This window comes from Asterias rubens, chromosome 11 (assembly GCF_902459465.1).
Source record: "Asterias rubens chromosome 11, eAstRub1.3, whole genome shotgun sequence".
Taxonomy (NCBI): Eukaryota; Metazoa; Echinodermata; class Asteroidea; order Forcipulatida; family Asteriidae; genus Asterias; species Asterias rubens.
In genome coordinates, this window is record NC_047072.1 from 13,153,193 (window position 1) to 13,178,355 (window position 25,163).

Sequence of the window (25,163 nt, forward strand, 5' to 3'; positions counted from 1 at the left end):
TTTATAATTATTATAATAACTATTTTAAATCTTTATTATTATTAAAATAGTTTGATGAAGGTCCTGAAACTAAGACTACTGGCGCCTGTAAACAAAAGCCACAGGGGATACGGAACTGACACAAGTTATTGGACATTGGAGAGGTTGATCACCAGATGCGATAGTTGTGATGCGTTTAACCTTCATACATTGCACTGGCCGATCAATACACAGGAAGGTGCTGCAGAGTTCAAGTTTGGCTGGCAGTTTATTAAACATGGTAAAACAGTAGCCTACATGTGTGAACTCTAACAAGGTAACCAAAGTACGTGAAGTAATATATTTTGTAGTATACACAAATATCTCTAGGGATAATTCTAGCAACAAAAATGTATCTAGGGCCTAACATTAATCACGCTTTTTATTTGTTTATTTAAATTTTATGTAAAAACAAAAATTACTCTACCCTTGAAGCTTTTTTTAGGCATCTGACAGCACAGGAATTTTAGTGTTTTTCGTTCATTTTTCTCATGCAACTTTGATGAAAATTGAGTCAAAAATTTCACTAAATTTGTTCTACATGTGTCTATCTATAGTCAAGGATTTTATAAGGAGAGCCTGGCTGGCTTTTGAGCATTAAATTATTTTTCACATGATGCAATACACATGTGATGTGTGCATCCAAATAAACGCGTCATGATTTAAACAAGAATGTCATGTCAATAATAATATTAAGCGCCTACAGAATGTGGGCGCTCTGGTTAAACGCCAAACAGCTAAACCCGTTAAAGGTCAACCCCGCCACAAACGTAATATACACATCTCATAACGCCGCAGCTCAGCAAAAAGCACTTCGTATTTTATTCTACAAATGCCCTCAACCAAATCACGTCGAGCCAAAGAATCTGGGACAAAAAAAAATAGAAATGTCAACAACAAAAAAAAACAAAAAAAAAAAAACAGGCTTTGAAGAAAGAAAGAAAGAATGGGTTTCGGATTTTTCCCACAAACATTGAGTGAGACTCTTGAAATGGTCTCATAGGTAGAGCACACTGAACTCAACAATGGGAACAGGGGAAAGAGTTGATATTTAAATTGCTGTCAATAAGACAGGAGAATGGCCCCTGCAGCAGGGGACCCATCCCCTGGGTGTTTGCTTAGTGGGAAGTCAGAGCTATTTCAGGGGTCTTGGGGTAAGGCCAAAACAAACGAAAAACATGTTTAGCATTCTCCCTTTTTGAAAAGAGGAAGCACTGAGGGTTTGATTTTTTTTATTTATTTTTCAAAATGGCTTCCAAACACTTTTTTTTTTAGACAAGTTAAAACAATAAAACATTTCTGCTGAGATTGTCCAAACATGGAGAAAAAAAACTTGATATAAACAAAATTCAAGGTACTTTTTGTAAAATAAAACACAATGTCCACAGATTTACATTAAACTCACACAGTTTGAAGATAATGATAGTAGAAAGCTTCCCTTAAAATAGCAGTTGCTGAGGTGCTGTAGTATATGAGAAATGAGTAAATATAGTTTAAATGTTAAACATGTTTTAAATGCTGAAATAATTTTCGTCTCAATGACACAAACAATGAGACAAACATTATTTTTGTGACTTGTTTTACTCATTTCTCAAAAACAAGAAACATTTTCAGGGAAGCTTTTTACCGTCATTATTTTCAAACTGTGTAAGTTTAATGTAAATCTGTGGACCAAAAAATTGTGTTTTGTCTCCAACAAAAAGTTCCCAGACCCTTTAAAAAGGAAGCAGGCAGGGGCGCTAATCTTGTTTTAATTTTTGTTTGGCCTTAGGGGTTGGTTGGTGATGGAATATTGTATCATGGTGTGGTGAGGGAGTACATGTACATGTATAGAGTGCAAATATTGGACGGGTTTATACAGTAACACTGTAAAGGTTTAGGGGAACGGAATATATGTGCGAGAAAAAATAAATTAAAACCCAGTTCACTGTTGGGCTTGTGTGCTTAAACTGTGCGCCTCATGGTGGAGGAAATAGACCTTCATATAAAGGAAAATTACAGAATTGGTTTTTACAAACAAAACAGTTGCTGGCAGTGTAAGCACTTGATGTAATCCACCATTATGAATCAACCATGTACAAACAAAAACTGGCAAACCTGTAGGAGTTTGAGATTGATCAGCCATCTGGGTCACGAGAAAATAGTGGGGGGGAAGACGATTAGGCCTAAACATGTTACATCCATTTTTTTTGTAAGCTCACTGGATGATAAACTCCAAACAGGAAATTAGTCTCATTTATTCCTCATAAAATAAGACATTTTAGAGAGAAATATTTCAAGGGATGTTTTCTACATGTATACATTTATCATCATCATCATCTTAAAACCATGTTTTTTTATGTAAATCTGTGATCTTAGACAAGTTTTTTTTCCGTACCAATTCTAATTTTCCTTAGAGATTCTGGACACTATTGTTAATTGTCAAAGACCAGTCTTCTCACTTGGTGTATCTCAACATGTGCATAAAATAACAAACCTGTGAAAATTTGAGCTCAATTGGACGTCGAAGTTGCAAGATAACTATGAAAGAAAAAAACACCCTTGTCACACCATGATGGACACACCACGAAGTTGTGTGTCTTCAGATGCTTGATTTCTTAACCTCAAAATCTCATTCTGAGGTCTCGAAATCAAATTTGTGGAAAATTACTTCTTTCTTGAAAACTATGTTACTTCAGAGGGATCCGTTTCTCACAATGTTTTATACTATCAACAGCTCCCCATTACTCATTACCAAGTAAGGTTTTATGCTATAATTATTTTGAGTAATTACCAATAGTGTCCACTGCCTTTAAGGCTCACAAAATGAATCCAAGCCCTGTGATCTAATAATAATAATAACAAATTCTTATATAGCGCATTTCACAATAACTGTATCAATGCGCTTTACATAGTGCCCTGGTCATAGGGCCAATAACATCGCTGTAATGTTTCTCAGCTCCCTGGGGAGTATACAGCCCTGAGCTGCCTGTAATGCGCTTGTGGCTTTTTCATACACAATATCAACCTCTACCCTCGCAGGTACCCATTTATACCCCTGGGTGAAGAGAAGCAATTATACATAGTAAAGTATCTTGCTCAAGGACACAAGTGTCACGACCGGGATTCGAACCCACACTCCTGTGAATCAGCACCAGAATTTGAATTTGATGCTCTTAGCCATGACACTCTAGTGGGTATTCCCCAAAATATGTATATACTACAAATAATATTGCAAAGTAATCAAAACATGTGACCCCTCTTCATACTACAGAGCCATTTCCTGGGAAATGAACTCCCGGGAAAATCCTGTTTTTTTTTTAACCCCACCGCCACCCCAGCAATCGTTCTCACCATCCCAATTTAGTAATTCCCGGGAGTACTACTTCCAAGAAATATGCACAGAAAAACGTCTCACAGAAAAACGTTTTACCCGGGGCTAACTCCCTTAAACCTACGCCTGAGCGGGGTTAACTATTTCCTGGGAATAAGTTATTTCCTGGGAAATTCCTGGGAGTATTTTTTTAGTGTGAAAAGATCGACCAAAAGTTTCCAGGAATCTCCCGGGTAATAACTATAGTTTAAAAAGGGCTAAAGTAGTCCTACATGTAGGAAAAGGGCATCTAAGGTATTCTAATTAACATCGCTTGAGATGATGGTTCAGGCAGATTGAAAACTAGTCAATGAAGTATTTTCCAATTACAAATGACATTCATAGAGTCAAAAGTATTCGTAGACCACTGATTTAAAATCAAGATGCTGTGACAAAGTTACCTGAAGTCAGTGTTAAGAGATTTAAATTTACACTACGGTTGTACATGTACCTGCCATTGAACTTCTTTTATACATGAATCAAAACCGTGTGCATCTTCAAATATCACTTGTCTACAGTGTGTAGTAGTTCAGTTTTAAAGGCACTGGACACAAGGAATGTGGTAATTGTCAAATCTTTGTGTCAATGGGAGACTTTCTGGGACGATAGAGGGCAGCAGACTTACCGGGTAAATCCATTGTTCTCAGAATTATGCGCATGTTCAGAACTACGTAAACAATGGAAATTTACCCGGTATGTCTGCTGCCACCTAGTGTTGGAAAGTCTCCCATTGTCAAATCTTTGTGTATCTCAACATATGCATCAAATAACAAACCTGTGAAAATTATGACTCAATTGGTGGTCGAAGTTGCGAGAGAATAATGGAAGAAAAAGTAACTTTGTCAAACAAGTTCTGTGCTTTCAGATGCCTTGAATTCGTGACTTAATTCAAATATTTCAGTCAGAAATCACTTCTTTCTCGAAAAACTAAGTTACTTCAGAGCATGGAGCTGTTTTTTACAATGTTTTATACTATCAACAGCTCTCCATTGCTCGTTACCAAGTAAGGTTTTAAGATAACAATTATTTTGAGTTATTACCATTAGTGTCCAGTGCCTTTAAAAAGCATCCTTATTTGATAATGTGAAATCGGCATCGCGAAAAAGCCGGCAGCCTAATAAAATGACAAGCTAACTCTATTTGTAGTACCGCTGGCAAATCACTGAAGTATAGTTCAGGGTAATCCCTACACACATACAAGACAATAAGCCCCAACTGTGAGATCTCATTAGCCAGGTAAAGTGCACTGACCTCTTGCCAAACCAAGCCATCCTAATTCCTACAGCGCTGCCCTCCTACAGTTGAGACCAAACAGGCTCTCCTATCCGAGAGTCGGTATCACAGAACAAATAGCCCAACCCCGCCTCACGCACACATTACACAGAAATAGGCAATCATTACTGAGGATCGGCAGCCATTTCGTCGGCCCTCAATCAACCGGCGTGCCTTTGATTAAAAAGGAAGAGATGATGGGGAAAAAAAAACACGAGTGTGTCTGTAGGATTTCATTAAAAGCTATGCCGCGGGGGTCAGATGCTGGATCTGTTCTCCTGCTCTCCCCTTAGACCCGTGGAATCCAAGGGAGAAGTCTTGGGGGGGGGGGGAACTGTGACGGCGGCTTGAGGAACACTGATAACCAGGCAGCTGGAAATGACTGGATCAGGGGGAGGATCTGTAGTCTAATTTCTATGGATTGATGCGGTTTTAGAGCAATTCAGACATGTAGTGAGATGAATCGTGTTGCGCTTTGTATAGTACTTATAGATCATGATCTTTATGTACTGGCATTTCGTTATCGTATCCAATCAGATTCAGACCTCCTATGAAGAGGAATACATCAAATAAACCATATTTAGGAGGATGGGTTTATGTATTACATGCACGTACAGAATTGGTAATGAAGTGAAGATGTAAGAATGTGTACAATGAACAATCAGGGGTTTTCATCATATTTTTCCTTTTTTCTATTGTAATGCTTTTAATATTATTTTTGGGGTTGAACAAAGAATTGACTAGAGTGGGATTCGAACCAACGACCTCCGGATTAACGTGCCGGCGCTCTACCAACTGAGCTATCTAGCCCTATATTGGCGGTGTCCCTATTTTGTCAATATCTTTGTTCGGGGGTGCCAGTCAGAAGCCATACAACCGTTAACTGCCGTGTAGCCAGGGATCACACCCAAATTACGATACAACCTGGGAAGCGGCAGCTAGGGGATCACCTTAAGGGGATGCGACTTATTGTTTCAGATATCAATATAAACCACAAGGGAAACTGACTGGGTAAATTTGTAAATGATTTTTGGGGTTGAACAAAGAATTGACTAGAGTGGGATTCGAACCAATGACCTCCGGATTAACGTGCCGGCGCTCTACCAACTGAGCTATCTAGCCCTATATTGGCGGTGTCCCTATTTTATCAATATCTTTTAATATTAATAACTTCTGTCATATTTTTAACGATTGTGAATTATGTCGCAATTCAGCAGGAAGCTGCGATGACATTTAAAAAAGAAATAATAAACCATAGTTAATTATGAAAGACATACATGTATGTCCAACTTGGACAGTACATACATTTTGTCATAAATCAGACTGGATTAGTAAGAATATCATTTCTGAATCAAACAATTCACACTTGCCTTTAATGTTTTTGATACAATAAAAACCAGATATGATTGCCCCAAATCCTTTTTTTTTATTTTATTTTTTTATTATAGGCAGTACCCAAATTTAATATTGTAAATTTTGATATCATAAATCCATTTTATAACTTTCATTCAGTCCATCCAACAAAGGAAAGTTAACACTGACATCTGGATTTAAAAAAACCCAATCATATGACAGTCAACGGATCTTTCCAATTATCTCTAAAATGTGATGATCTGGAACTGGAACCATGGGTTATTCAAGGTTTTGGTTCCAACTGACGAATCATCCAGATCCAAACTATTGACGAGCCTTCCTCACAATGAATCCAAATGAACCATTGACTTTTTATTATAACTTAATCACAATGAAGTTATGGCGAGACTTTGCCTGCACAATTAGTAGAGGTTGACATAAAAACTTGCGTGTGAAACAAAATTTGCGTAGCGAATTTTTTTTTTTTTTACACACTAGTACACAACATTTCTTCATGTTTGCAAAAAGTTTAAAAGGAATGGTGGACATGTTTTCTGCTACAGTAAGCACAAAAATTTGCTTACCGTTCAGCAGCGCTATGAAATTGGGCCCAGGTGAAGGGTCAAGATAAGAACTTATTATTAGTATTATTATTATTATTATTATTATTATTATTATGGGTACACAATCACTCATTGTGTGATGACACAATCACTCATTGTGTGATGAGGTGTAATCTACAATTAGCATTATGCCACATACAAATTAATAATTAACCAGGATCTGTACCAGGACGTTCACATAAAATAAATATGAATCATGTTATGTGTATAAAGGATCGTTAAACCATTTCATTACACAGTTTAAAACTGAGGAATGCAATACTTTATTGCAAGGCATTTTAATTTTGAATGGATTAATACTATTAATCTGCAGTATATTAGTTCACAGATGAACTAGGTATCGACTTCACAAAGATATAGTCCCAACTTAGGACTAGTCCTAGGACTCTTCAGGAGTTAGTAAAAACTTGCTCTCTTAATGTAAAAGAGTGAAAAACCACTTGTTTTGTTCGCCATACCACTCTTGCAAAGAGCCATATGGCGAGCAACTCTTTTTAGAGTGAAAGACGGGTACTTTCAACTCTATTTAGAGTGAAATTCGTTCCAATTTCACTTAAAAAGAGTGACACAGATTGACTTTCACTCTCAAAAGAGCAAAACTTACACCACTCAGACAACAGAATGAAAGTTTCACTCGTTTACATTAAAAGAGTAAGGCTAGTCATAAGTTAGGACAAGAAACCTGCCTAACTCTTTGTGAAATCCACCCCTGGGAGGAGGATTGGAAGAGGAGGACGGACGGATGGGAGGTGGGTGGTGGGTATAAGGAAGACCAAAAGTGGACAACCCATTTTCCCAAAGATCTGGTGGAGTAAAACAAGAATTTCTGTTCAAATACAGGACCTTTTCAAAATTTTCATTTATTTTCTGCCATCAGACATTTGAATTTTTACACTTCATTATACACCAGCCGTCTGAAAGTGAACAATGAATAAATTTCCAAATTGGTGGTCAAAGTTGCAAGATAATAATGAAAGAAAAAACACCCTTGTCACACGAAGTTGTGTGCTTTCAGATGCTTGATTTCAAGACCTCAAAATCTAATTCTGAGGTCTTGAACTCAAATTCGTGGAAAATTACTTCTTTCTCGAAAACTATATTACTTCAGAGGGAGCCATTTCTGACAAGGTTTTATACTATCAACAGCTCTCCATTGCTTGTAAACAAGTATGGTTTTATGCTAATAATTATTTTGGATAATTACCAATAGTGTCCACTGTCTTTAAAATACAAAAAAAACAACAGCAGCTAGTTTATTACATTTTTTTGTCATTGGGTAATGATTGATACAGCGAGTGATTCACACACACACACTCTCTTAGCCCTTTTCCCCTATTACTTTTTATTTTAATCACATGAAGTGTTTAGTAATCAACTCTCTGATGGCAAAATAGATCAATACTGCACGCATGTTAACGCGGTCTTTGTGTACACTCTAGTATTGGACGTGTCCTTTGCAGGGAATGTGCACGTGCAATTGTGAGTGTTTCTTCTTTATCAACGTACGGTTCATGTTAGTTCGGCACTTATACAACAAAGAAATCATCCACCATTAGACGTCTTTGTGCTTTACAATGTGTATATATCAGCCATTGGCTGATGGAAATAAGAGGGGAATTGTGTTGAGTACACAGGCTGGCGTCCAAATTCATAGCCATAGGTTTTTCCAAGCAAGAGCTGCCAACATTTGCATCTTGCAATCAGGGGGGATTTAGTCCAAGGCGCACACGTAATTATAAAAAAAGTATGAATTCAGATAAAAAGGTCTCAAAGTCTCAATCCAGTGACACTTCATTCTTGTTGGGTTGGGGCAGGGCTGTTTTTTCTTGTACATGTACATCTCTATTAGGAACATTTAAAGGGGCACCAAGGCACTGATCAGGACAACATTTTGGAGCTGCTTAAAGCACAAAAAATGATAAAGCGCAACATAAGCACCAGAATAAGGTTCTAGGCAAACTATCATGTCCTGCATTATATATGGTGGCAACTATGCATTTTTTGGTACTGCGTCATGTCCAACGAGGGTCTGTTCCGCAGGAAATTACGGTACATAAAAAATACATGACAAATTCAACACCAATAGCGTGTATAAACATTGTTGTACATTGCACCCACAGGAGACTACACTTGGATTCCTACGAGTTGTACAATCCCATGAAGGCAAATTTGTAAAAAAGCTACCGACTGTAAAAGCGTTTTTTTTTTTCTTTTTCTGTGACTTCTTTGTCAGATGCCAGCACAAAACTGTTCCACCTAATGATCAATGAGCCCTGCTCTCAACAAAGTCCTTTGTTGAGTGTACCATCATGGCCTGTGTAGGAAATTATTTGTTGATGTACAGAGTTCGTGGACCATAAATTGGTGAGAAAGTCACCATTGTGAGAGTTCTAGTGAAAGGTTGCTGCACAGGATTACCACAAAAATAAAATATTTGTGATGCGTGACGTGTTTTGCTTTTTACAGTTGAACAGAATATATTAAAAAAACTGAGAAAAAAAACATTTTCAAAAGACACCAAATACATAAATACATCTATATACACCACACACTAACAGTCAACAGATCATTTGTCCGCTGCACCTTTTCCAATATTTCCAAAGTTCTCCACCTGTTTCCTTTTTGAATCCTTTCAAGCAAGCCTGGAATTTCATCTTTGAGATGGCAAGGCAATTTTCATTTTGCAAAAGGCACTTCCATTAAAGTCAATAGGAAACTTTTGAAGGGGCACCAAGGCCAAGACATGGGCAACGGAGGCCATGGCCACGGTGAAAGTCCAGGCTTTGGTGATGACCCCGACAAAACGTTTGTGTAATTCATTTTTCTGAAAGCATTCTTGTTATAAAGATAGTTTTGGTAGTAAGTACATGTACATCCCGCAGAATTATTTTCAATCGAAATGCACTGTCCGTTGAATTCGGGGGAAAAATAAAGAACCTTAAAAATTTGAATCTCCAGTTTGAGGTTAGGAGAATATTTCTGTGTTGTCCGTTTGTGAATGCTTCGGCCAGAGATGCGTTTGGTACCCTCTGTCACCTCGCTAAAAGACCCTTCCTATGAAATATGTAAATTGAACATAGCGCGTGCGCACTAACGTTTTGGTTGGCAAAATGAGGGAACATCGCGCTGTTTTGTACACCGCTAATGAGTGCGTGACGCAGACGCGATTGCGCGTCTGCTTAGTGCACAACTCTATGGCATTTGCCAACCAACAGGGTCTGTACGCATGCGTGAATGTGATTAGCATATTTCATGGGAAGGGTCCATTGTGGATGGATCAGCATTCTTGATGAAAATATCGGGTTTTTTTTTGCTGTTTTCTCAACAAGAGTCAGGTACAGCTAAAACTTTCACATGTGACTTTCATTTAATTTTTCTTGATAATTTTGACGATAAATCAGCATCACCAAACGATGACCCTAGATAAACCCTTTACAGGCAAAGTAAACATTTGGTTTGTGGCAACGATCGTTGTTTTCTAAAGAAATGTAAAACTAACATCTGAAAATTTCATGTCAAAAAGTGGTGACGTTTTTGAGATATTGCCAACAATCCGGAGACAAATATTTCCACTAAGGAAGAATAATCCAGAATACACAATCTACATGTAAGAAGCGTTTTGTGGTAACACTTCTCATATTCAAATTTGGGGCATAAAATCTGTGTTAGCAAAACCACATTACTTTGTACTGAAATGTTTCTCAAAATGCTTTATACATACATGCTGCTATAGGCTCCTAACCAAACTTTTGTGTTGCCAATAGTTTTAAAAGAGTGATTACCAAATGTATACCTTCACTTTAAAATTCCTTTATTTATTTAGGGAATTGACACTGGCAAAGCCAACCACACAGCTGTACTGCATGTCACTTCCCTGATCCTCCCCCCCCCCCCCAAACACACTACGGAACATTCCCATCATCTTATTAAAATACCGATCATTCATTCCGATCCGATATCGCTGCCTGGGCTCGAATTCGAAAGAACTCAAATTCATTGTAAGATAAATTGTCAGTTCTACCATAGTGGTTTGTATTGTGACATCACACTTTACTTAGCAACTACGATTAACTTGCAGTTAACATCGGTCTTAGCACTTTGTGAAATCGGCCCCCTGGTCATCTCCTTTTTTTTTTTTTTCTTTTTTTTTTTTTCTTTTTTAAGTGATCAAAGATCCGTAAATACCTGCTCTTCATACCTGCCCCGAGGACGTTACACTGAGAACATCTTTTACGAATCCTTTATTCAGAAGTTCCACCATTTTGATGATTTTTGGGGTGTCGACTTGCTTCTGATTCCTGGGGTGGATTTCACAAAGAGTTAGGACTCGTCTTATCTCAAGTTAGGACGAGTAACTTGTCCTAACTTGAGATTAGTCTTAAGGTCTGCACGCTACAGTGCAGGGTTGGGACTTGTCCTAAGTCCTAAGATTAGTGTAAAGTTAGGAAGAATTTTGTGAAACCACCGGCTGATCGCCTAAATGCTCATTCATGTATCATCATAGACACTTTTCAGATATATCTCGTTGTCTGCAACCCTTGACAAAAAGAGATTTCAGCATCTTTTTGATTTGAGTTCTCACCCCAGGGCAATTGCAACGATCATGCAGGTAGCTGTCAATCAGAACTACATGGGGTAAGTGGCATTCTATACCTGTACAAGATGCCAAGTAGCAAGTAAACTAGCATTTGTTGCCTCCATGAAGTAGGCCTGTACTCTCTTAGTATCTCTGTGACCAGTCTGTTTCACAACAGAGAAGCAGGTCACATTTCTTGGTGGGGTGGTTTTTTTTTAGGACAATGATCAGACTGTGAATACAACTCCCAAAGGGAGTGCTTCCAAGGGGCCACAAGGTGCAACAACTTGATCCATGAACCATGCAAGGTCAACAATGAGCTTGGGTACACCACGGAGAAAACACACTGATTATTTACATTTTACAGACACTATTTTGGTCTGTGTGTTTTTAAGTAATTCGAACACAGAACTTTCTTTTTACAAAAGAAGCTTAGCACAACGTAAGCACAACTAAGCACTATGCTTACAAGTAAGGTTGCCAACCAAAATACCACACCCTACATATGATGTACATGTGTGCCCTCTATGACTGGTATCCAGCTCATTCTTGCTTAGCAGCAATGCTTATTATGTCAAAAAGCAGTACACCAATGTGTAGGCCCAACAGCGGTTTTTCTTCCTAGTTGTTGACACTAAAAATAAAATGTTACACGAGATTTGTAACGTTTGTACATGTAGGACTACACTGCAACTCCATAGACCTTTTCGCAAATACTGGGGCGCGCGCGTAAAGCTTGTAATTGGACCTTGTAATTAGGTGCATTATGGTCCAGCTGGTATCCAAATTTGATCCATATCTATCCCACAATGCACCTCATTCAACAGTCTGCGCTTGCGCAATGGTATTTGCGAAAAGGTCTATGAGTAACTATAAATCGCAACCAACGAAGATCCCTTCAGATTCAGGCACACAAATATAACATACCTTGATGGCCCATGTTTATATTGCACAATGAACACAGTGCACTAGAATGTACCCATTGTAAACAGTACAGTGTACAGTATTGACAACAAGAAGTAATCCAGCTAGTGCTGATTTATTCCACAACCAAGGTCTTCTAATGTGATTCCCAAGTTGTAAATATCAGCCTTTTTTTCTCCCGTCAACAATAAGATGGGGCTAAGCCGACCCTGTACAATGACTGACATTTGTAAGGACGAGTCAAAAAAGAAACATGTTTAGCGTTCGGGTTCAACAAAAAAGGAAGGAGGAGGGGCTTTTTATTTTTTATTGTCAAGATGGCCACAATTCTTTTTAAATTTTCAAGTAGCCATTGTTTTGTTTTACTGTTCAAACACACATTCATAAATGCAACATGTCGGACAACAACATTGAGATTTTTTTGCTGCGGTTGTTACAAAAATCTTTTTAACAAAAATTTTTTTTTAAAAGGAGGCGGCTTCGAAGAAGGAAGCTAAACATGTTTCTTTTTTCACTCGGCCTAAAGCCCTGTTGAGCAGAGCTCTACTTCGCCCCCGCTTCTCGCTGCGACAAGTCCGTCAAGGTTACCTGTTTTACAACATTCTGAGCTTGCGCTTGCGTCAATAGAAAGTGTGAAAGAGGTTGGGGAAAAAAACTGGGCTTCAAGATTAAGGTGGTTTTGAATATTTGAGTATATTTGACAAGGATGTGAGAGAATAGTTACAAAATTGCATACATGTACAATTACAAATGGGTAATTCTTTACCATTATCACGTACTTCTTCCGTTTGTAAAAGACAATTTCAAAAGAAAGGAGTCTGTGATTAGGGCTAGGTAATAAGCGTGTTAGATTAGAATATCATAAATACCTAAGACATTTTATCCATTCTGATTGGTCGAGAGGGCATCACGAGGGGTTGTTTGATCGGATGATTAAACACCAGTAAAACGTGTTGAAACATGGGCGTGACACGCGAGCTTGCACCTGCTGCGCTTATAAGACAGTTTCGTCATTCCTATTGGTCGAGAGCAACGGCTGGAACAGTTGTGCCACATCACGCGATACCCGTGACGCGCACAGCAATATCCTTATTAGGAGTTGTTTACCCGAGGGCCTTACCATTTCATAGCTAGAGGGGTATAGACCGATCCAGTAGGCTCCGCCCACAACGCACGTGTGAGCAAGCACAGGTGGGGCTCTCCAATGCCTTTCTGCACAACTCTGCAGCGCGCGCCAAGATACACGCACGCATGTCGGACCTTATATGTCGAAACTTCGTTGCGCTGTGATTGGTCAATTCGCAATGGGCGGAGCTTAGTGGATCGGTCTATTGTCATGAACCACGCACTACAGAGGCTGTTGGGCAAAGAAACCCTAAAGCCAAGACTGCCGAGAGTCGACTGAAATAGCACACAAGTAACAGTCACTGCAAGCCTGGAAGTAAATTCAGGCTACAGACGCCATGGACTCCGCTGCCCCTGGTCTTGGCCTTAGTGCCCCTTCAAAAAATTTACTAAGATTTTCTAATGGAAATGCCCTTTGCAAAATGAAAATGGCCTTGCCCTCTCAAAGATGAAATTCCAGGCCTGTCACTGCACTGAGATTTCAAAGGCAGGCCACTACACTTGGGTTTTTTTTTCTTTTTTTTTGGGGGGGGGGGGGGGCCATTTTACACAACTTATGAGACTCTGACTTTGCAAAGTCACTCAACCCGGCGGTGTCCATTTATTAGGAGCAAGTCATCATCGTGGGAGTTACATTACTGAAAACACAAGGTTCAATCACCTGAAGCTGACAACGCACCAAAAAGCAGGCAGACCCCGCTGGGTCAGCTCTCGTAGTTGGCATCGGCTGAGACAGATTTATGATCGACGAACTAATTCCAGACGCTAACAGGTCCGCTAATGGCTTGCCAGTTTACCGAGTAATTCACCCTCCCTAGTTTCTAGTATCTAAGGTAGAGATATAAGGCACCAAGTGAGTGAAGCTACACTACAACATGCTTTGGGTGTCTGGCGACTTGCATAAAAAGAAGAACAAATTCAACGTTCTCAGTTTTAGCGGAGGGCCCTGGAGGATGCAGTATCCTCGGCAAGAAACATCTGCAGTGTCAGCTTTGTATAAAAAAAACTTGGTTGCGCTGAAATCTGAGAGCTGAGTAGGTGCTTAAGTACCACGTAGCAGGCTCCCCACTAGGGGGATTCATGTTATGATGGTTATTTGTGAGGAACCTACGGCACTCAATATTATGCAGATTGTGCTATTTCATCCATTATGGATTAGTAGAGGGGCCTAGAGCGGTTTACAACCTGGACAGGGTTTATGCTCGTAACATGACGAGTGAAGATACTCAGTGCACGCTACGCCAATTTGGGCTATACGGCTTATTTTAATAAAGGGTTGTGTACAGCGTGAATTAATGCAGCACACCAGGCTGGGGCAAATTTTGATGCGCTTTACAGTGCATAAATTATTAACGTTTGAAATCAATTTGTGATTTAATTAGCAAGCAGTGTCAATGAAAATTCCCACACTGTGTACATTATCCACTATTGTACATGTTCACTGTAACTGAGCATCATGCAGGCCTGTATGCTTAGTTCTTGAAAGGGCAAGGGCACCAAGGCATGTTCACTGTAACTGAGCATCATGCAGGCCTGTATGCTTAGTTCTTGAAAGGGCAAGGGCACCAAGGCATGTTCACTGTAACTGAGCATCATGCAGGCCTGTATGCTTAGTTCTTGAAAGGGCAAGGGCACCAAGGCATGTTCACTGTAACTGAGCATCATGCAGGCCTGTATGCTTAGTTCTTGAAAGGGCAAGGGCACCAAGGCATGTTCACTGTAACTGAGCATCATGCAGGCCTGTATGCTTAGTTCTTGAAAGGGCAAGGGCACCAAGGCATGTTCACTGTAACTGAGCATCATGCAGGCCTGTATGCTTAGTTCTTGAAAGGGCAAGGGCACCGAAGCATGTTCACTGTAACTGAGCATCATGCAGGCCTGCATGCTTAGTTCTTGAAAGGTCAAGGGCACCAAGGCATTTTCTCATTGGTGAAGTGCACCCTTTGAGGAAATTGGACGAGAGCATTTCAAGGTCATCAAGGCAATGATCAGGGGGGCATACGGTAATCTAATGATTTCATAATGTTTTCTACATATTTCAAGTATTTTATTGCTGTGAGGTTTTGATGTTTTTAACGCCTGAATGCATAAATTAATAAATTAAATCAAATCATATACACCCATTTCCATTGCCCGCATTATCTCATTTATAGCCATTCAACCCGGTGCCAGTAGATCTCAACCAAAACCACAACCAATCATCCAACGATATCCTGTGATCAAAACCATGGTAAAAATCAGCGGAAACCAAGATAGTAAACTACTTCCCCCCCCCCTCCTCCCCTGACTGCAACCTTAAAACCCTCCCAGGGCAATCCAACATCAAGATCGATTCTCCTCAACTCTAAAACTGTTAAAGGAACATTACAGAATTGGGAAAATAAAACGCTCCGGGGATTACCTCGGGAGTCGTAGTTTTAACCATACATGTAGCACTCGAAGCAGTCAATATTTGTATACTATCAACAGCTCCCCATTACTCATTACCAAGTTAAGCTTTATGCAATTTATAATTATTTTGAGTAATTACCAAAAGTGTACGCGACATTAAAGGAAGCTTAAGAGCACACAAATCATGTCTGTCAGAGATGGTCAGAGAGCAAGATCGCATCAAGGATCAACCTTGGAATCAAAACACTAAGAGAAGACTCTTTTGTTAACGGTGATACATGTAATCTGCAGAACTGAGAGATATTTGTGAGACTCAGACTCGACATTTTGAGCATTTTTTTTTTTGGAGACAAAGATGTTGAATTCAAAAAATAAAAACAAGACTTGTCTTGTCATGAGTTTACTGGCCCGACAGTGAAATCACTGGCCTCTGGCCCCAAGGCCAGTGTAACATTCAGGCCTGTATGCTTCGCTTTTGAAAGGGCAAGGGCACCAAGGCATTTTCTTCTTGGTAAATTCGAGCCCTGATCTTCTGGCAGCGCCTGAATATCACTGACTAGACGCTTCTGGGACAAAGTAACATCGACATGACAGCACTCAGAGCTAGATCAAAGACTAATTTTGCTTTATATTCCTGTCTTAAAAAAAACCCATTATTTACAGAGTAGACTAAAAAATCTCCGACTTCAGATAAAAGGCTGAAATTAATCATTCTTGATTGTTTCTGGTAAAAAAAAATTATTGATTCAAAAAAATGTTGGCCCTAACCTTTGTACTTTAAATTTTTTATAGAAAACTAATACAAATGTAATTAAACTCTTTTTGAACACAGAGTGATCTGGCACTCTATAAAATAATCAATCAATCAAAAATGAACTGTGCATTGAAATGCTTCACAAAATGTATGTTATCTTTTATTTTAGATAAAAAAGTCTGAACACTTTTAACTTTATCAAACCCCCAATGATGCAAGAAGTATTTTATCAGACAGTGCAGTGGGAGTCCACTGGATTCTAAATTCTAAATGCTTGCTCCAAGTCACGAACAAAAATCTCTTATCGGTCAGGGCCATCAATCTTCATTAATTATCATAGGAGCTCAATGGCGCTGATAACCGGTAAGCCTTAAAGGCAGTGGACACTATTGGTAATTACTCAAAATAATTATCATCATAAAACCTTTCTTGGTGATGAGTAATAGGGAGGGGGTGTTGGTATAAAACATTGTGAGAAACGGCTCCCTCTGAAGTGCCACAGTTTTTGAGAAAGAAGTAATTTTCCACGAATTTGATTTAGAGACCTCAGATTTAGAACTTGAGGTCTCGAAATCAACCATCTAAACGCACACAACTACATGTGACAAGGGTGTTTTTGTCTTTCATTATTATCTCGCAAATTCGATGACCGATAGAGCTCAAATTTTCACAGGTTTATTATTTTATGCATATTGTTGAGATATACAACTGTGAAGGCTAGTCTTTGACAATTACCAATAGTGTCCACTGCCTTTAAATAACTGGCTCCTCTCTGCTTGTCACTGTCTGTGCTGTACAAGTATGCAAGATTACAGACAGAGCAAAAATATAATAATTTTTTTTTTCCATAAAAGCAGGCAGCCTCTATAAAGGAAGCAGGCAGGGACGCTAAACAAGTTTTATTTTTATGTTGGCCTTAATAGAAGATGAAGATCCTTGCTGAATGGTTTAGCCTACAGAGTACATGGTTTGGATGCTTTAACGCCTCGCCTCTCCCAACAGTCTCCAATCCTATCATTACAACATGACACCTCTTCACATATAATTTGACCCAGGAGAGAATAAATAACAGCATGGATTGTTGATTACACTTGACATGCTGTGTGTAAGGTACATGTATGTATCCCAGCATAGTATTTCATCTGCTAGAAATGCCCTGGGATGTACATATGTACAGTAATTATGTACGTCAAGGTCAATCTTATTGTAAACAAAGGTTTACAAAATGGCCGAAAACCAGTTCATGTACATATTGTTTAGTTTAGTTTTATTATACTTCACACTGGCATAAAAATGTAAATTAAGATACACGTATACAATGTACGTACAAAGAAACAAAATAGATTCTAAAGTAAAATTCCAAGCCAGTGAGTGGCAAGGAGGAACAGGTGACCAGCACCACTACAAGCATTTAATGCCTGAAAGCAGACACTAAGGGGTGAGAGAAAATGGCTCGATCATGCTTCATGTTTGAAAGGGCACATTCTCCTTGGTTACATGTAAGTGCACCCCATGAGTAAAATTACAAATGTCTGCTGAAATTGTAAATTTCTACTGCAGAGTATTTCAAGGGCACCAGGGCAATGACCAGGGGGCAGCATGGAGGCAATCACCTCCATTGCCTCCATGAAGTATCAGGTCTGCATGGAGGGAGAATTCCAACACAGTGGGGAAACCCCCCTCACTATTTCTCTGGAACTTAACACATGAACCCGGGTAAGCATTTTTCCACATGCAGCAACGATTTTAGTATCACATTTCCAAGCCTGATCTACTAGGCTGCAAAAAGACCTGTCCTCTTCCCCACCCCCTACCCCCCCCCCCCCTGGCGATTTGATTAGCAGATGGCAGCCCATCGATTGGACACTGTCATAATTCAGAGATAATTAAATGAGGTTCGTATGAACTTGACCTTGTATTAGACCCAATCAAGTAATTGAGTGACTCTGGTACAAGTAGGGAAACATCTCCACCGGACGGGTGTTAAGCTTGCTCTGATGAATAGCCGAGTCTAACTCAGTACAAGTGTACAAAAAAAGGGAGTCAAATTACATTTTTCTGTGACAAAATGATGCAGGGCTCGGACTTTACACTGGACCACAGGCCTAAAGGCCGAGTCACACTGCAGCGATAACAAAAACGATAACGATCACGACGCAAAGAGAGCGCATTGTATTGGTTAAATTGCTCCACGCAGAATACGCACACGCTCATTCAACCAATGGAATGCGTTCTCTTTGCGTGGTTATCGTTCTTGTTATCGCTGCAGTGTGACTGGGGCCTTTAGGCCAGTCATTTCAGTGTCGGTCCCGTAAACTCAAGAAAGAACAAGTCCAGTGGTCTCTTTTTCAATATCTTTGTCTCAAAAGAATGATGTTCAAATGTTGGGTTTTAGTCTCGCAAAGATCTTTTAACCTTGCTCAGTATCACCCGTAAAAAAAAGAGCTGAGATTAATCTTTTCTTTAGTTTCAAAAAGGCTTGAAAATGTACCAGCAGACAGACCAGCAGGTTTATTTTCCCGGAGTGAACATAATAAGATATGAAACAATCTACCAGTGTACACTTACACTATCGACACCCCAGCCGATTAATAATGTGTAATGGAGCTCCACAATGAACAAAGACAGTTTTTAACTCGCCCAACAGAAGAAGAAAAAAAACGTCATTTTGGGTCATAAATCAAAGTTCATGTTCTGAAGTAGTGGATGTTACATACTGTGAGGGTTTCCCACACACCTGCCTGACCTCTGACTCTATGATTGTAGACTCAACATGAAGCCTAAGGGTTGGGTGGCAAATCTGGGGCTTTTACTTAGAGCCTTGTTGTCACACGAGGCAAAGGCGACTTGGAGACGACCAACTATGGTGCTTGTTACGGGACCAATGTGGTAGCACATGAGTAAAGCCTGTTGCAGACTTCCTGCGAATGCAAATGCGAAGCGAATTTATGTGACGCAATAATCGGCACGCACCCCTTTTTTGATTGTGACGCAATGATAGCAGCTGCGCACGAAGCATTCGCAGTGGCTTTTCTTCTTCTTGGAGATTGCCTGAAACTGGTTGCCTGTAAATTGCCTCATGTGATGTATAACATAAAGACAGTGTAAATTGTGTTGAGTATCAATGATCCTCCACAGATATATCCAAACGTTGGCTCAGCCTTTTTTTCGCTGTGTATTCAAAGGAATACCGCCATTATGAGATTAATCCACTAGGTAAATTGTCCCGTGACATTCTAACCACTCATAAAAACCAGTGTTTTCAACTCGATGGCGATTGTGGAAGAACTATTAGGCCAAATAAATTAAGCTTGGGCGATATCACGATATTATCGAATATCGGGATATTTATTTGGAAACGATTTCGATATCGAATGGATTTGGTTTTAATCGAAATACCTATATATCGCGATAATCGCGATACCGATTAAATATCGCGATGTATTTGCTAGCTGAGACATCTTGCACCCCATAGGTTTGGAGTAAAACCAGAAGAATAGGTCATTAGAACACCTCTCTTATGCTATGACTGTCTCTTCTACAACTTTCACTGGGAGTTTGAAGACTGATGATGTCAAATTTAATTAATCGCGATTATATCGAATATCGCGATATATTGTCGGCGATATATCGTGAATAAAATAAATCGATATCACCCAAGCTTAAAATAAATTTTAAAAACATGTTTAACGTCCTGCCTTTTTGGAAAAAGGAAGGAGGGCCCTTTTTTTTTTTTCTTTTTTCAAAATGGCCAGCCAACACATATCTTTTCTAAAACCAACTGGCTGGGCTTTTTTTTATCAAGATTCTTTTTTTGTTGTCTGAGGAAAAATTAAAAATGTATCTTTTTTTTATTCTTAAAAAAATATATATATATAAAAAAAAAGAGGCGCCCAGGACGCTAAACAATTATTATTATTTTTGTCCTAAATCCCTAATCATCATCATCATCTGTCTCAACACAGCCCATTACATCACCTCAGTTGAAGACTTATCATCTTACAACGCAATCCTCTCAACAGGCTTTATTCCTAAGAAGGTGACAATACCCCCACAGCATGGATTTTGAAACTTTAATCAGAGGGTCAATTCACACGTCTAGCCAATCTGATTATGCCATGAGCACAAGCCTTTGTTAGGGTATTGGAAATAACTGCTACACTGTACATTTCAATGGACAATTCTTTTTCACAGAACTACATGTAGGCCCTACATGTACAATGTAGGGAACGTACTGAGCTTAAAGCCATTGGACCCTTTCGGTACAGAAAAAAAAAAAAAAGTTCACAGATTTACAAATAACTTACAGGGTTTACAGAAGGTAGTGGTGAAAGACTTCCCTTGAAATATTATTCCATGAAATGCTTTACTTTTTGAGAAAACAGTCAAACAATATCAATTCTCGTTAACGAGAATTACAGATTTATTTGAAACACATGTCATGACACGGCGAAACGCGCGGATACAAGGGTGGGTTTTCCTGTTTTTTTCTCCCGACTCCGATGACCGATTAAGCCCAAATTTTCACAGGTTTGTTATTTTATATATAAGTTGTGATACACGAAGTGTGGGCCTCAAGACAATACTGTTTACCGAAAGGGTCCAATGGCTTTAATACATACACAGTGCTCTTCACAACCAGTGAGAGAGCAAAAACCAAATAATATTTTTTATCCCCTGTGCCAATATGGTTAAATGTAATGTAGGTAGATTACATGTCAAAAGAATGTGTGTGTTGATATTTAAGATTCTGCTAATCTGGAATCGACCCATAACACAAATAATGTAATGTACACTCAAAACTGCATCGCATTGCATGAAAACATCTTCATTCAACTCAAAATTCTAACTTATACAAGTTGATTTTACCAAGAAACATTTGTTGTGTACATTTAATTCGTCTATTACTCAGATCAATGTGTACAATGGTAGTCAAACCGAGGCTGGAAACTAGTCAAAATAACAAAAGAGGGAAGTTATTTTCCTTTAAAATGGCCGCCCGAAACATTTTTTTTTAAATACAAACAAATTTTCAATTTTTTTTTATTTTATTTTTTAAGAAACAAAAAGGGGAAAAAAGGGGCCTCTAAGAAGCAAGCAGGCGGAAATACTTTAAACACGTTTTTATTTTTATTCGGCGGCATGAGAATAAATCATGATTGAATTAGCCAGAGCTGGGAAATAATTTTCATCTCAGTTTTAGAATGCAGTGAACGATCTCCCTTGTAGCATAATGTATCAGTTGCTACTCAAAAATCATCAGACTTGGCTACTCAATTATTAGCATTCACTGTGCACAAAATCTGTTCAGTCAAAATATTTTGCCATGCAAAATTGCTGGATGAAATTGTTCCCTAGAATGTAAAACGTATTAATTTTATTTACCAGTTTTGGTATTACTTCGTGCAATATTTTACCATTTCTCAAAAACTACATCACCTCTTGATAGCAGGTAGCATTTTAAGGGAAGCTTTTTACCATATTATCTTCAAACTGTGCAAGTTTAATGTAAATCTGTGGACATGTGTCCCACAAATAGATAGTACCCGAACCCTTTAATGTTCTGACATTTTGACCCTATTTTAGAGTCTCTCTTGAAGGCTAAAGTGCAGGGGCCAGACCATCATCTATCTTTTGCATTAATAGCCTATAAAGGGGAAAAAACAATTTTGCTTACTAAAATGTGTGTCAATTAATGTACATAATGATAACCACATGTATCATTTCATTGTAAACCAAATTTCAATTACAAATTTGTATGGAATCACAAGGATACCATATGGCACATTTCATTGTACATTTTTGAATTTAGAATTAGCCCAAAGCCACTCAAGTTATTGATTATATTCCTTCAATATAATTATTGGGTTGTAAGTCAATTAATAAAGTCACTGTTGTTAACCCATACATGTAGATGTCACTGTTAGCTTGATTAATTTTACATTATCAACACGCATGTGATCCATCCAGTTACATCCACCTTTGCAGCCAAATGGGCAACTTCACTTGGTAAAATAACTCAAGCCTGCTACCTTTTTTACTTGAATTGAAAAATGTGTTCAATAAAAAAGGTTTCTTGTGGCGGCAGTGTAATTCCAAGCAATTGCAGGCCTGAGCTTTAACATTATTGTCAAGATCGGAATAAATGGTTTTTTTTGGTAAAAACTAATAATATTTACGTTTGTTGTAGCCCGTCTAGTCTACATAAAGACTTGCCAAATTTTGTAACAAAATTAATATACAGAACCATTTAAAAGGTAAATATTTCTGGTAAAATAACGAGTACAAATGTGCCACTTGGTGATTTTTCCTCCCTTGTTAATGATTGTTAACTCTCACAGCAAGGGAAACAACAAAAGTTCATGGTTACAACTAGGCCTGGGCGACTGGTGCAACTAGTGCAACTAGTGCAACTAGTGTCGTATCCGTGACATTTGTTGATTGCTCAGTCGAGTCACAACCTCCCTACCGTTTTTCAAATACCTGAATAACCGTGCCGCCGCGACTACTACAAAAATAGTCTCGACTACCTACACGATAGTCGTGACTAACTGTTTGGTGAACCAATTGTGTCGCTCTCAACTATTCATGACAACATAATTTACTTTACGAAAATATCACAATCAGACATCAGTGACACAATCCTTAGCAATCCTTTCAGCGTGAATTTCTACTATTACACCTGCGGCAAACATTAAGCCACAAAGCATCTTGGGAATTAAAAAATAGTTGCGACTAGTGTCAAAGTCGTGACTATTTGAGGCGCGACTAGTCGAGTAGGAAATTTCAGTAGTAGCCCAGCCGTCGGTTTCACCATGGAGGTAGGACCAAACCCTTCCTAACTTTTTAGGATAAATCTTAGGACTTGGGATGAATTTAGTTCCGTATCCGAAGACGTTAGGACACATTTAACCCATCCTCAGTTAGGACGGGTTACTTGAGATAGAATTAATCCTAGCTTTCGTGAAATCGGCTGCTGGCCAAGGATTGTTAACTTTTGGTCCATGACTGCAGGAGGCTAGATGATTATTATTGGACTCCTTATTATTGCACCTATTCCCTAATGTACAAATGATGTATACACCTCTGGTTTCTTCCTATCTACTAACAGAGTGTAGAAAAGCGATCGCTAAATTTTGTCACTTTTTTTTAAGGTGACCATCAATGAAAATGGGAACACCCACGGCTGGCAAGACCAAAGGAAGGGACTCGCAGTCACACTGTCAGTGTCACAGACTCTTGTTTGGTTGGATACCCCACATAAAGCCAAAACCACAATCTAGTGCCCTCAAAATGACTCATTTACATAGTTAAATTTAAAACCTTGGAAGTTTACTCCAACATGTAATTCGATATGGCCTCTTTTTCTTCCAGCAGACACCCCCCACCGTGCCCACCTTCACAAAAACCGCATCCCAAAACAACACGTCCCCCCCCCCCCTTTGTATTGTGTGTACAAAACAATGCACACTATTTTTGCCACACGTTGAACACTAAACCAACACACACTTAAATTGTGAATAATTCGGCCACCACCTGCGTTGATCGGTTTAGTTAATAGCTCCATGGATGGATGGGTTCCGTTTAATTTAACTCTAGTTTTCGAAATTGCTAAAAAAAAATTAAGATCTGTTGTTAATATGAAAATAATAGTGTTTTTTAGATACTTACGAACTTTCACAGCCCTTGCATCAAGAGTTCCTAATATATCCTCCAAGTTGGCTGCACGGACCGTCAGGCGGGTTGAACGGTCGTAAATGTCCCGGGACTCGGCGCAAATCTCATCGAAAATACTGGTGGCGTGGTCGGCGATATGTGCTAACTGTCTGACCAAATTTGCCAGGCTGTTATTGGAAACATTTTCCAACTCCGTAGAACATCCGTTCGGTAGGACTTTGTTGCTCACGTAAAGAGGCTCCACTCTTCTGTTGACGAAAGGCATCTTTTTGGGGGACGTGGTCTTCCTAACATGGATAAGATGCCAAGTCAAAAAAATGGGTGTTCACATGATCGATTTGGGGTTCATTTTGTCTACAAATGTCTCTCGTGCCATGCCATTATTCCTTCTGCTAGCTGCACAACAAAAACAGCATCATGTGTGTGTGTACGGCGTACGTACGTTGCCAATCCGATCCTCACACACAATGTACACAAGCGAACGTACATTTCAGTACGCACAATGCTAGATTCATACACTGCACACTGCAATGAAGTACGAACTACACGTTCTGTTCATGAAATCCCTCACAACTCGTCGATATACACACACGCCACCTGTGTCCTCTCCACATCTTATAATTTTTGTGGTAAATTTCACTTAAATTTCTCCTTATTAAATTTATTTCGAAAATATTCCATACATGCTGTCTCAAGACGAATAATTAAATTCAGAGAGCTTCGGTTAACAAAGAATTCCATTGTGCCCAATGTATGGACCAATCAGGGGGCGTGAAATTATTGATTTAGATTTCATAATTATATAGGGTAGAACCCATTCACAAAAGCTCATTGATGGGGGCGGTGCGTGAAGGTGAGAACCAACGGCAGATGGGCCATGGACTTCGGTCTCTTGGATTAAATATTTAGACAAAATGGACGAGGGTTTCTATATATCTTCCAATGAGTATACACATCCCTCCGGAGGAGTATAGTCGTACTTGGTTAAAGATGCAGTGCCGTAACGTATCGCCGTTGGATGAAAAAAAATCGTCTAAGATCACAGATTTACATAAAACTTATACGGTCTAACGATGATAATGGTAGAAAACATCCATT

General features: G+C 39.1%; 1 protein-coding gene across 2 annotated transcripts in view; it reads right to left on the reverse strand.

The window, feature by feature from the left end:
• Window positions 1-24,505, reverse strand: part of LOC117296505 (Nance-Horan syndrome protein-like) — a 56,873-nt gene extending 32,368 nt beyond the window's left edge. For both annotated transcript variants that reach the window (XM_033779472.1, XM_033779471.1), the window contains exon 1: window positions 24,060-24,505. In XM_033779472.1, the coding sequence (XP_033635363.1) occupies window positions 24,060-24,330 (271 nt within the window). In that variant the 5' untranslated portion in view covers window positions 24,331-24,505. The remainder of the gene's footprint in view (window positions 1-24,059) is intronic.
• Between the last annotated feature and the right edge of the window lie 658 nt (window positions 24,506-25,163).